At 36.8% G+C, this 14173-nt stretch overlaps 1 protein-coding gene across 1 annotated transcript in view; it reads right to left on the bottom strand.

Moving 5' to 3' along the window:
- Positions 1-6601: 6601 nt before the first annotated feature.
- The window catches only part of HERC4 (HECT and RLD domain containing E3 ubiquitin protein ligase 4), a 123956-nt gene continuing 116384 nt past the window's right edge, over positions 6602-14173 (bottom strand). The window contains exons 23-25 of the mRNA XM_052639676.1: positions 11187-11370; positions 7861-7963; positions 6602-7123 (exon numbers count right to left, since the gene is read on the bottom strand). Coding sequence (XP_052495636.1) covers positions 6915-7123; positions 7861-7963; positions 11187-11370 — 496 coding nt within the window. The 3' untranslated portion in view covers positions 6602-6914. The remainder of the gene's footprint in view (positions 7124-7860; positions 7964-11186; positions 11371-14173) is intronic.

Raw genomic sequence — 14173 nt, 5'->3', positions numbered from 1 at the left:
TTCTTTATTAGCACAATTACCTATTTTTAAACACTGGCATTTTCCAAAACTTGTGGCAGCTAACTTTTTAAAAATCTCATGACATGCAATGTGAGAAGGAAGTCAACCATATGTGGGAGAGCACTCAGTTGTCTTTGCTTTTTTAAAATGAAACTTGGTGCTAACAGTTTCAGAAATGTATCGTTCAAATGAAGATGGCTTTTGTACTTCCTGTGGACATGTAGTAATGTCTATATTGGCTCATAAAACTAACTTAAAAAAATAAATGCTTTGGAAATGTTTCAGTTGCTTTAGAAACAATAGTACCTGCCTGGGTCCCCTTAGTTTTGAGAATATTTGCCATTGTTGTTTAAACACCTGTCACTGTGGTAGAGCTTGCATTGATCCTTTCCACAAGTATTAAACTGCCAATGTCAATCTGCAAAGCCTTTATGAATCAATAATAATGGTACTTCAGCTGGGGAGAGTGTAATATTTTGGGCTGTTGCCTTTTTTGCCCATTAATGAGAGCAACAGACCCCGGTTACGGTTCCAAAGCCAGTAAGTACATGTTTCCTGTCGGGAGGACTTGGTGTTGAGAAACACCAAACATACTAGCCTAGTATTATGGAGATGAACGTGATGTAACTTGTAATAGCAGAATAGTTAATGAAACTAGTTCCTATAATCTCTTTATTTAAAAGCTTAGCCTGCCTTAAAACTAGAGAACAACTTTTTCAGCTGCAGAAGCTTCTAGCCTTTCAACAAAAGTTCATACTTTATAAAACTGCACAGTAATGATTAATTTTCCAGACCTTTCCCCAACATTGCTTTCAAAAAGTATTTTTATGTTGCTTTAGTATTTATTACAGTTTAACAAGAAAGGTTTGAAAAACAGCTGTTCTTAAGCTTAAAATATCCAGCTAGGACCATTACTGCCAGAGAAAAAAATTTTATTGAATGGCCATTTCCCTACCTAAAAGATATTTCAATCTGAATTTGACTACACTAAAGAATGCAGTATATTTAGTTTTCCATTTGCATGATCTGTGTTTGTGCTATAGATGATATTTTAAATTGAAAAATTTGTTTTAAATTATTTTTACAGTGAAGACTGTTTTCAGCTCTTTTTATATTGTACATAGTCTTTTATGTAATCTACTGGCATATGTTTTGTAGACTGTTTGATGACTGGATATCTTCCTCAATCTTTTGAAATACAGAACCAGTGTTTTATACTTGTACACTGTTTTAAAAGTCTATTAAAATTGTCATTTGACTTTTTTTCTGTTAGCTTACATTGTTTAAGGTAAAAACTTTAAAAATTGTGCAGCTTTTGTACAGCTTTGAGGGCTATTAGATGCTACATTTTTTTTTCAGTTTATATACAACAGTTAGTACTAAAATAGTACTAAAAGTGCTGGTTGTAGTAACTGGTGAAAGTGAAGTCACTCAGTCGTGTCCAACTCTTTGCGACCCCATGGACTCTAGCCTATCAGGCTCCTCCGTCCATGGGATTTTCTAGGCAAGAGTGCTGGAGTGGATTGCCATTTCCTTCTCCAAGGTATCTTCTGACCCAGGAATCGAACCCGGGTCTCCTGCATTGCAGGCAGACGCTTTACCATCTGAGCCACCAGGGAAGCTCCTGTAGTAACAGGTACATCACCAAAATGTCCTGTTCTAGACCAGGAGCCTTCCCCCCCCTCACTAACCCTGCCTAAGAATAACTGGGAAAGGTTGAAGGCAAGAGGAGGAGGAGGCAGCAGAGGATGAGATCTGAGCAAGCAGAACCTGAGCAAGCTCCGGGAGATACTGGAGGACAGAGAGGAGCCTGGCATGCTGAAGTCCATGGGGTTGCAGAGTTGGTTATGACATGAGCCTGAGTGAACTCCGGGAGTTGGTGATGGACAGGGAGGCCTGGCGTGCTGCAATTCATGGGGTCGCAAAGAGTTGGACATGACTGAGCGACTGAACTGAACTAGTGACTAAAAGAATAGCTAATTTTTGACATGAAACACTTGACAAAAGGACCAGGACTTTGGATTAGGGAGATGAGGTAATGGCGGGACTGTAGCGAACTCAAGACCAAAAGGAGCAGATGAAAAATGACTTGATCATATTTGGTGTGGCCTTTCTTAGGCTACCCAGAAATCTAGTATTCAGGAGGGTAGAAACGTGCCCCTTTACAGAGATGTAATGAATAAATGTGGCCATTTCCTGCCTTCGGGTCTCTTTGAAGGGAACGAAACAATCCAAAAAACTCTCTGCCCCTGTATATCTTGTTTGCACTAGAAAAAATACCTGTGAAATTCCATATATGCATAAAATAGGAAAGTAGTTCTTAATGAGCTTGTCATTTCGAATAATTGAATACCTAGCAAAACCTTACTTAAAGCCATGGATTCAGTGCTCTTTCCACTTCCCTTGGTGGGTGTATCATATTCCAGGGATACACTGTTTCATCAGCATCTTCCTCAGTGGCACAAAAGAATGATGTACCTTCACCCACCTGCTAAAGCATTATCTGATAAATTTTATTTGAAACAAGTTTCAATTCCTAATCAAAGGCTCTCCCCACTCCTTAAAAGTAAACAGTCAGCCTTAGGGTGCTAGGAGAAATGGTCTCATGACACCCCTGCCGCCCCCCACCCCCAAGCTACTCTCAACTGGGATTAAAAGTAACCTGGTGAATTTTGGAAAGTAACCTGAGCTGTCATCTCTTAGAGATGGCATCTAATTGGCCAAAGGTGAAGTTTACATAATAGTCAACAGTAGCCCCAGGTGATATATAGTATGAGTTAAGAAGTCAAATATAGTAAGACTATAGTAAGAGTTGAGAAGTGAAAGGAATAGGGTGAGTTCCTTCTGCATTCAACCCTCCATTCAGTGTGGCTGGCCCAACAGGGAAACTAAGGTAGACATATATAAAACAGACGAATTCCCAATTAATCCCTAGTAATGTTACCAATGTGAGTGCAGGGAGCTACTGAATTATTGAGAAAGGAGACGGGATAGGAAGAGGTTGAGAGCAAGACCATTTTACCTTTGCTTTCCGAGAACTCACCATATGCAAGGGAAGACTGCCTTAGGCATATTACACATCATCAGAAGACCTTGTTCAACTAAATGCAGTGAAAATCTTACACAACGCAGGCAAAAACATGTTAAAAGCCGATCCCTGTGCAAAGGCTGGGGTTCACAGTTTTGTGAACATCATTGTGGTTTTATTTCATGCCAATTTAAAGGCTTGTATTGGTTCTACTGCCTTCTCTGAACAATGGCTATTGGTTAAAATTACGACTGACTTAAAGACATTAAAGACAATTATTTACAATTTAGTGAACTCAGTATTTTGCCTACTTTCTAATCTATCAATCAATTCAGTTCAGTAGCTCAGTCGTGTCCCGACTCTGCGACCCTATGGACTGCAGCATGGCAGGCTTCCCTGTCCATCACCAACTCCCAGAGCTTACTCAAAACTCATGTTGAGTTGGTGATGCCATCCAACCATCTCATCCTCTGTCGCCCCCTTCTCCTCCTATGTTCAATCTTCCCCAGCATCAGGGTCTTTTCCAATGAGTCAGTTTTTCACATCAGGTGGCCAAAGTATTGGGAGTTTCAGCTTCAGCATCAGCCCTTTCAATGAATATTCAGGACTGATTTCCTTTAGGATGGACTGGTTGGATCTCCTTGCAGTCCAAGGGACTCTCAAGAGTCTTCCCCAATGCCACAGTTCAAAAGCCATCAATTCTTCAGCGCTCAGCCTTCTGTATGGCCCAACTCTCACATCCACACATGACTACTGGAAAAACCATAGCTTTGACTGGATGGACCTTTGTTGGCAAAATAATGTCTCTGCTTTTTAATATGCTGTCTAAGTTGGTCATAGCTTTTCTTCAAGCGTCTTTTAATTTCATGGCTGCAGTCACCATCTGCAGTGATTTGGAGCCCCCCAAAAATAAAGTCTGTCACTGTTTCCATTGTTACCCCATCTATTTGCCATGAAGTGATGGGACTGGATGCAATGATCTTCATTTTTTGAATGTTGAGTTTCAACAGATTTTTCACTCTTCTCTTTCACCTTCATCAAGAGGCTTTTAGTTCCTCATTTTCTGCCATAAGGGTGGTGTCATCTGCAAATCTGAGGTTATTGATAATTCTCTGTGAAACCTTGATTCCAGCTTGTGCTTCAACCAGCCCAGCATTTCACATGATGTTCTCTGCATATAAATTAAATAGGCAGAGTGACAATATCCCTGACGTACTTCTTTCCTGATTTGGAACCACTCCGTTTTTCCATGTCCAGTTCTAACTGTTGCTTTCTTGACCTGCATACAGATTTCTCAGGAGGCAGGTCAGGTGGTCTGGTATTCCCAGCTCTTTCAGAATTTTCCAGTTTGTTGTGATCCACACAGTCAAAGGCTTTGGCCTAGTCAATAAAGCAGAAGCAGATGTTTTTCTGGAACTCTCTTGCTTTTTCCATGATCCCACAGATGTTGGCAATTTGATCTCTGGTTCCTCTGCCTTTTCTAAATCCAGCTTCAACATCTGAAGTTCACAGTTCATGTACTGTTGAAGCCTGGCTTGGAGAATTTTGAGCATTACTTTGCTAGCATGTGAGATGAGTGCAATTGTGCGGTAGTTTGAGCATTCTTTGGCATTGCCTCTCTTTGGGATTGAAATAAAAACTGACCTTTCCAGTCCTGTGGCCACTGCTGAGTTTTTCAGATTTACAGCACTTTCACAGCATCATCTTTTAGGATTTGAACTAGCTCGACTAGAACTCATTCACCTCCACTAGCTTTGTTCACAGTGATGCTTCCTAAGGCCCACTTGACTTCACATTCCAGGATGTCTGGCTCTAGGTGAGTGATGACACCATTGTGGTTATCTGGTCATGAAGATATTTTTTTGTGTAGTTCTGTGTATTCTTGCTGCGTCGTCTTAGTATCTTTGCTTCTGTTAGGTCCAAACCATTTCTAATCTATACAGCTTGGTATTTTTGTTACTTTTAAAAAGCAGCAAACAGCAATTTGAAAAACCTTCAATGGTATTTTTTCCCATGAATCTCCCTGCTGTTAATTCTACTGTAGCCCTGCAGTAACAGGGAGGAAAAGAATACTAGAGTTACCCAAATTATGCCTTGCACTGTTGTGTTCCCAGATAACAGGTCAGGCCTTGTTAAAACACCTGTTCAATGAACTCTATCTGTCTTAATCCAACATGGCTGCTATTTTACAGATAAGCTTCATAGGAAATAGAGGTTACTAAAAAACCTGACACACACAGCTATGTTTTCAGTGGGAACAATCAATAGCCTCAAGAAATGGATGTGCATGGAAACAGCATAATACCAGAAACCTGGAAGACTTACTGGGAGAAATGTTACTTTAAGGACAGTTATTAAGGCTTTTATTAAAAGCCTATTAGAAAACACCAAAGTTTAACTAGTGAAAAGTACATGTCCACAATCCCTTTTCCAAAACCCTTGGACTCATTTGCATTTTGGAATTATGAATATTAAAAGAATTTTTAAAGCACACGGTGTAGCACCCCATACATATCTGGGCAGCACCTAGATTGAACACACACACACTAACAGTGCCACAGTAAGATATGCAAATAGTCCCACTTATTATCATAAACAGCCTCAACAACTGAGGTCAGGTTTTGCTACAAAATGATGTAACTCCACCCAAACCCCCGACCCCAGCCAATGTTTTGGATTTTAGAATTACAGGTATGGAGACTTGGGAGCTTCTATTAAACAGATAAATTTGTATGGGAATGGGAACTATCGGTCCAAAATTTAAGAGACCTTCCCTTAGATATTACTGTTTTTGAAGAATTTTGACTCTTATATGAGAACCAGTGAAAGTTTAAATATTAAGCCAATAAACCTTTATTATTTAAACAGTTTCATGGCATTTAAAAAATAAATTTTAAAAATAAATATTTGCATTATAGCAGAAAGTCACATGTGTTGCATCACTTACTGTTACAATTTAATGACAGGAGATAACAGCATCAGCACCATAAAACTTAAAAGATTTATCTGTTAAGATCTGTCTCTTAAAATTCAAGTAAATGATTCTGAAGCACTGAAAATTATCTTTAAATACCAACCTGCAGCATCAATAGTTTTAAAAGCTTTAACCCAATGATTGGTTCTCATAGTAGTCAACGATTTTATTTTCAGCAACTGGACAGAGTTCTTTCAGTACTAAATATTAAGCTTTCTGACAACTTCCCATTTATCAAATTATATCTCAAGACTCATAAAAAGAAAGAACTATATGTTAATCAGGTAAATTCTACTTGTAATTTAGACTTGCACAAGGACATTATTCTAGTAAAAAAGCAAAGACTGTATTTTCCACCATGCTAATTTTTTGCCTTCATAGATTCTCAGAATAAGATTTAAATGATAATTTTTAACCCTTTAAAGTAATCTCAGTTCAAGTACAACCAGAGAAACTGCACTGGTATCAGAACATAACTATTTTATTACAAAACTTTATTTACAAAATGAAAAAATAATCGAATGACTATTGCAGGCCAAAGTTAAAGGCTTCTCATCCGTGATTGGAGGAAAATTAAGCAACATTTTCATGCACTCACACACCAGATCATTTGTGAAATATGCGAACTCTTAAAATTTATGTTAGTAAAACCTCAATGTAGTCACAATACTTGTATGTTTATTAGAAGATGGCAAAAAAAAATCCATGGTTCTGTACAGTGTTTAATATTAACACAGTTTGTTCATTTCTTTTAATGTTTTTTGGCTTTCATGAATATTCATTGCATTGAACATTTTGCAAGTAAGAATTATAATAGTACCTCTATCACCTTGCTGAATTCATCACCACAAGAAAAACACAAATAATTAGTTTAATGCTTTTGCAGTAAACTGAATAGTTGTAACTCCAAAGTTATATTAAACTGAAGCCTTCATTGTGATCAATAGCTTGAATCAGTTTAGAGCGTAGAGTTTCTTTGTCTGTATATTTTGGAAGATCCAGAAGATTAAAACAGGTATGGGAAACTGGGAGATATTCCTCACCACCTCCTGTTGACTGGATGACTAGTATTAGACTCTTCATACCAAGAATAGGAATGCGATCACTACCTGTCAAAAATACTGCCAAGAAAAGAATCATTGAGTGAACCAACTACTTTTATCAACAATGAAAGTTTTAAATAACAATGTGGAGTATCAAGTTACTTAAACAATCACTCATAGCAAAGCTTTACAGTAACATTTGCTCTAAGGTGGAAGCCTATCCCCAGAATTTGTGGAAGCATGATTCTGAGATACATCCAAACAGTATTTTTTCTTTAAAAGTGTAATCTTAACATCAGCACACAGAAAGGCTTTATATATGTTTGATACATGAATGACTACTGTCCTTGATAAAAACATTTTGACAGCCCCTCTTTTTTGAAAAGAGTAACCATTTAGAACTATTTATTTAAAAAACATGCAGTTTTGATTATGATTCCTTTCCTATTTGTTTTGTCATCTTCAAACAAATTCATACTTGGAAGCCAAAATTAATGACCTGTCATCCTATGATATGCAAACCAGACACAGATTAGGCATTAAGTTCAGGAACAGGGAAGTTCTATTTTCTACACCAACTACCAGAGTTTTCATTCTGAAGCAAAGAAAAAACTGAAGACTGAAAACAGTTATACTGCAGAGATCTTTTTAAAATCTAAAGAATGTGGATTAAAAAAAATTACTCTGAAAATTAAAAACAGGACCTTGAATAATACAGAAAACCCCACCAAAGTTAATCAGTTAGTCTAAGTTCAAAAGTTCAGTAATTATTGAAACTTTTTTTATTCTCATAAAACAGAATTAGAAATACTTACACAAAAATTGTTTTTTCTTTTCCAATGGTAATTCGTGAAATACTTCCCAGAACATTTTTATTGTAGGATGTTCTGCCCAATATTCTCCTTTGTATTCTGTGTTCTGAAAACAACATAACCTTCTATTAATATTAAGGGGTATCAGTTTTATCTTGAATCTGATAACTGGCTTCCTTAGCACAGAAAGTTAACACTATCCAAGAGTTTGAAACTCGTGTAATTCAGTTAATTATTACTTCCTGGGTATTTTGCAACTTGGAACTGTTAGTTCCAGAGGAAAGGAAAGAAAATATGTATGAATCTGCAGAAACATCTCCCCTACTCCCAATTCAAAGAACATAATGTGACAGTAATATCATTTTCCAAAGTAAATATCTAAAGGATAAACCAAAATTACTAAAAGTTTAACATGGAATTAATTATCTCTGATAATCATGAAGTTTTCTTTCAATGAATCAAGTCATACAAATTATTTTGTATTATTCTATCTTCTCTTTAAAACATTAATGGTTCTAAGAGCAACACTAACAATTTTCTGTGTTAGTTTCCAAGAGGCCCTCAAAGACCTCTGCTTCCTGCTATTCATGGCCATGTTATGTCCCCTCCCACACTGAACAGACTTGACCTCATTAGGATAGTGCAGATGTGAGAATACATGACTTCTGAGGCTAGATCATAAAAACTTGTGCAGCTTTAGCTTCTTGGTCACTCACTCCCAGGGGGAGCTAGCTGCCGTTTCATGGAGACATTCAAACAACCCTACAGAGAGGTCCTCATGCTGAGATCCTGAGCCCTTTCACAGCCATGTGAGTGAGCCATCTTGGAAGGGGAATCCTATCCTTCAGCCATCTTCAGATGACTAAATACCAGCTGGTATTTCAACTGCAACCTCATGAAACATCTCCGAGTTTAAAATCACTGGACTAAACCACTTCTGATTTCCTGACCCACAGAAACTATGTGAGACAACAAATGTTCATCTTTGGTGTAACTTGCAACAAAACAGCAAATATATTTCTCAAACACTCCTCCTTTCTTTGTTCATCGGAATAAATTCTACTTATCCTTTAGGTTCAGATTAAATGTCACCAAATTCATTCATTGGCTCATTAGACAAATGTATAATGAGATTCAGTCAAAGTCTGGAGTCCTGGGGAAATTGCAGTGAACAAAGTTCTTACCTGGTAGAGATTACCATCGTTCCCTGTTTGTGTAGGTTCCGCCTTATATATCATTCACTAAACTCTCTTCCTTTATATTCATCACAGTTCAATTATTTAATGTCCAGCCTCCTTACCAGAGGACAAAGACCATGTCTCAAGCTTATTTACTGCTGTCTTTCTAATCTTTTGCATAGTATTAGGCATCTAGTAGAGGCTCAGTAAATATTTATTTTCAGGTTCTTCAATTTGGAGCTCTATTTGAGGCCATGATTGTATCAATGACTGAACTTGAGAAATTCACAACATATCTGCTATTAATTTACAAACAGATTTGGAGATAATGGCTTGAATTCTAGCAATCAGCTAAAGTACTAACCTGTTTGAATTGAAGACTATGAATATGTTAGTGGGGAAATGAAAGGTGGTTGGCTAGTTTTTTTGTTTTTTCCTTTTTTTAAACCACAAGATGGTACTGGGGAAATGTGCAGTCCTAATGAAGAACACTTAAAGTCACAAATCATAATTAGTGAAATTATAATGAATCAGATCAGTGGAGGAAACTAAGTATACTATGTACACTAAAACATACTTTTAAAAAATCTCCTCTTCCTGAATGATTACTTCTATCAGTTACAACTTCAGAGAAGGTTTTAAGTACTTGCTCAACGCCCTTCTAGGCTCTGGGAACACAGCAGCGAACAGACAGACAACAATCCTGACAGCAGTGAACTAAGAGACAAAAATCCTGCCGTTATAGTGCTTACAGTGAGTGGGGCGTAAGGGGCAGCAGACAGTAAGGACAATTAAGTAAAATTTTATTTAGTCAAATTTAGAGAAGAAAAAAGAGAAGGAAGATAGGGGGTATGTATGTGTGTGTACATAGGCAATGTTCAGTGCGTTATCCAATGAAGATCTCTGAAAAGATATAAAGACATACAGAAAGTGAGAACAAGATACATTTGAAATTATCAAGGTGAAGAGAATTCTAGGCACAGAAAACAAAAAGGCCACAGGACTAACGTGTTTCTGGAGGGTTCTAGGCCCAGCGAAGAAGCCAATGAGGCTGAAGCAGAGTGAGAGGAGGAATGAAAGATGAGGCAAGAAGGATAAACTGTGTAGGATCTGAGGTGTGACAATTCTTAAAGTCATCTTTCTTCTCTTTAGCAAATTAATTTACCTCCTGAAAGAGATCTTCAATCTCCTTCCTGGAGGATTCAAGCCTGGCTGCCAGCTTTCTGAGTGCCAGCCTCAGTTCTACATGCTTTCCCAGATTCCAGAGCCTCTCTCCAGAGTTCTATTTTGCCAGGCAGGCAAGGGGATGTGAGAGGTCTAGTAATTCCTTAAGTTAGTTTTGAAGCAATTGTATTGGTTTCAGCCCAACCCTGTACCCCTGGTAACATGATGTGCTAATTCCTGTGACTTTTACAAATTCTATAATGTGACAGGCTGCCTCTTGACAAATCTAGTCCTCTGGAGGCTCAGAATTCAATTTTCTTTGTTCCAAGTCACTCATTCACCTATTTTCCATCTTCCAAAACTGTATTTTCTCTTGCTCACTGTATTTTGGGCGAGGGGATTAGCCCTATGTTTCCTTTACTTTAATTCTAATGAGATTTTGGGAGGGAGCAGAGAAAAATGTTTATTCCACTATGCTTATTCGGAAGTCCCTTTTTTTTTTTTTAATTAAAATTTTTTTTCCTTAAATTGTTACACAGTAAAATTGACATTTATGTGTGTACAGTTCTACAAATTTTAAACCACATATACAGATAAACCACCACTAAAGGACAGTCAACAATTCTGTCTCCCTGAAGAACTCTCTCATGTTGCCCCTCTGCTGTCACACTCCCTCCTCATCCCTAGCCCCTGTCCAACACAGTGCCTGGCTTTTCAACCATGTCATACAAATGGAATTGTATGGTATATAATTCTCTGAGACTGACTTCTTTCACTCAGCATAAGGTCTCAGAGACCTCTCAGGTGGTGAACGTATCAAGAGTGCATTCAGTTTTAATGCACAATAGCATTGTTTTAAAAAACCTGTAGTCAAATACACATAACATGAACATGCATACCATCAATACCAGAAATACTACCATCAATAAGTTATGTTTTCCTTTTGCTTTTTCATCTAAACAATATCACAGATTTGTTTTCCCCTACCTTTTCCAATTCCTTCCAATCATAATTTGTGTTTCCAATAACCATTGCTTGTAGTTCATTAGGCTGAAAGAGCTGAAGGACTTTTCCTCCACAGACCTTATGAAAGCCCGCATGAAAAGCATCAAATAAGGAAGCCACTGATTTATTGAATATGTAATCCACATAAGCATCAACAAACTCTTGTCTAGAAATGAAAAAGCACACATGCACAAAATATAAAAAAAATTTTAAGAGAATACATATTACAGTCTCATTAAACCTCTGAGTGTTACTGTACTTTTTGCAATTTATGTACAAAACCGAGAAAGCATGAGTAGGATTCAAGGGACAAAATCTTTATGAAGAAGTCTATTATTCTTTCTATATAAAAATCTGGTACATCTAGGAGGCATGTAGACAACTTCTCATTCACACCCATTCTTAGCTTACTTCTAAGTGAAAGATGTCCTAACAGAAGAATGATGATGCTAACGGCTATCAAAAATATTTTTAAATTATTCACAAATTATTTAGAATTTATATGTATCACTCTAATACATTCCTAAAAAGTATAATGTTAAAAAATAATAAGGGATTTTTTAAAAAGAGAGAGAACTTTGGGATTTGGACTGTTTCACAGATTGTAGTCTGATTTTCCTTGAGTTTCAAAGGAATCTGATGAAGCAATTTATTTAAAAAATTAAAAACCCAAGAGGGGCATTAAGTATTCTTTCAGGATAACCATTAAAGACTACAAGTGAACTTTCTTTAAAAGTGTATGTTTGCATACATATAAATACATATACAGATGAACACTGCTGATGCTTTTCTCCCTGTTATGATACAAAAGGAAAGTCATGAAAAAAGAAAACCCTTTACTCAGTAATTAGAACTACAGTTTTATTCCCATTTATTCTGCTGGCCACAAACACTTTATGCAGCTATCTGGTTAAACCAATAATCAGAATGGGTGCTAGAGGATTTCAAAATTTTACACTCTTTTTTCCAAATTAAAAAGGATGATTCTATAAATGGGAATACTGGTAAATTTAGTCATCTACAGATAACTACTTTAGCAAATTTTAAAATAATTACAAACTCACTTTACAAATAGAAAAAAAAGGTTAAAGGGGGCCATTATAAAATAAAATTGGTGGCCCTAAGGAAAAATCAATAGCATATGCTTATTAGTGTAAGGTTCTTATAAGAAGAAACAGGTAATTTCATAAGGCATAATTTTATAATTCAACTATTAGAAAGTCAAATTTATACTACTAATAGTTAAGTCTCCTAAGTACAAAAGGCTAAAGTGTTTTATGTGCTAACATTTTTGCATTCCACACTTTCATTATGCAACTAGGACCGGTGGTAAAAAGATCAAAATCATTTAAATTACTTCTAAACTAAATAATCTATGTGAAATAATATTTGTTAGAAACTTAAAGAATTAGTGCAACAACGGGAACTAGAAAAGCTGAAAAAATCTTTCTATATCATAGTCAAAGCTTTTCAAAACCAATTATTTTTTTTAAAAAGTAGAAAGACCTAAAATTTTTCCACATTATTTTAAAAACAGCTTTATTTTTACCAAAAAAAAAAAAAAATACATTTTAAAATGTCAAATAGCATAGTCCTAACAGCCAACATTTACTGAGCACATACACGTGCTAGGTACTATTCTAAGCATTTTTAAATTATCGCCTCATTTAATCCTCAAAATAACCCCATGAAGCAGGTATAATATATTATCTCACCTTACAGAAAAAAAGACTGAGGCATGGAGACACCAACTTATTAACCTAAAGTTACACAGCTTGTAAGTAACAGAATCAGGATTATAATCATCTGGATCAAGTCTCTGGAAATTTGAAGAAAACTATTTGTTAACTCTGTCGTTCCTTCTGGTATCTACCTTCAAACTTCAACAACAGAGTTCTGTTATTCCTTGAGCTACAATTATTATCTGATGAACTGAATACTGAATATTGGTTCAATATTCATTGTTAACATGTTTATGACTATAAATACTAAATTAGGGAGTGTTCTACAATTACTTTTCTGAAAAAGAATTTTTGTGTCCCTCAGGTTGCTACCTCATCCCCAACTTCAACAGAAATGTCAATCTCCTTTAGATTCACTCAAATATACTAGGTTGCATTTTTTTCCTGAAAACATTGCTCCTGGAGCCCTCCATCTTCCTTATCTAATGCAAACTGATAGTTATTTCTAAATCTTGTACACACCACTGTTTCTCTTTGCCTCTCCTCTTTTTTTGATCCTTTTTTCCTCATTCTTGGTTCAATTCCTTGTTTTGGTAGGACATATCCTCTAGTAACTTCTTGAAAAAACTGCATTGGAAGTAAATTCTCTGAGACTCTGCATGTATAAAAACATTTTTACATATTTGTATGTATGGATGTGAGAGTTGGACTATTAAAAAAGCTGAGTGCCGAAGAATTGATGCGTTTGAACTGTGGTGGTGTTTGAGAAGGCTCTTGAGAGTCCCTTCGGCTGCGAAGAGATCCAACCAGTCCATCCTAAAGGAAATCAGTCCTGAATGTTCATTGGAAGGACTGATGTTGAAGCTGAAACTCCAATACTTTGGCCACATGATGCGAAGAGCTGACTCATTGGAAAAGACCCTGATGCTGGAAAAGATTGAAGGCAGGAGGAGAAGGGAACAACAGAGGATGAGATGGTTGGATGGTATCACCGACTCGATGGACATGAGTTTGAGTAAACTCCAGGAGTTGGTGATGGACAGGGAAGCCTGGCATGCCGCAGTCCATGGGGTCGCAAAGAGTCGGACACGACTGTGCAACTGAACAGAACTGAACCACACACTTGAGTTTCAATATAGAACTCTATGTTTAAAATAATTTTCTCCCAGAATGTTGATCTCCTAACTTCACTGTTAATCTTTATAAATCTGATATTATTTTGATTCTTAATTCTTTGTGTATGGTCTGCTATTCCCCCTCCCCCGCCCCGAAAGGTTTCACAGTTCG

Source organism: Budorcas taxicolor, chromosome 5 (assembly GCF_023091745.1).
Source record: "Budorcas taxicolor isolate Tak-1 chromosome 5, Takin1.1, whole genome shotgun sequence".
NCBI classification, from domain to species: Eukaryota; Metazoa; Chordata; class Mammalia; order Artiodactyla; family Bovidae; genus Budorcas; species Budorcas taxicolor.
The sequence above is the reverse complement of the archived record's forward strand: the minus strand, read 5'-3'. Positions and strand labels throughout refer to the sequence as shown.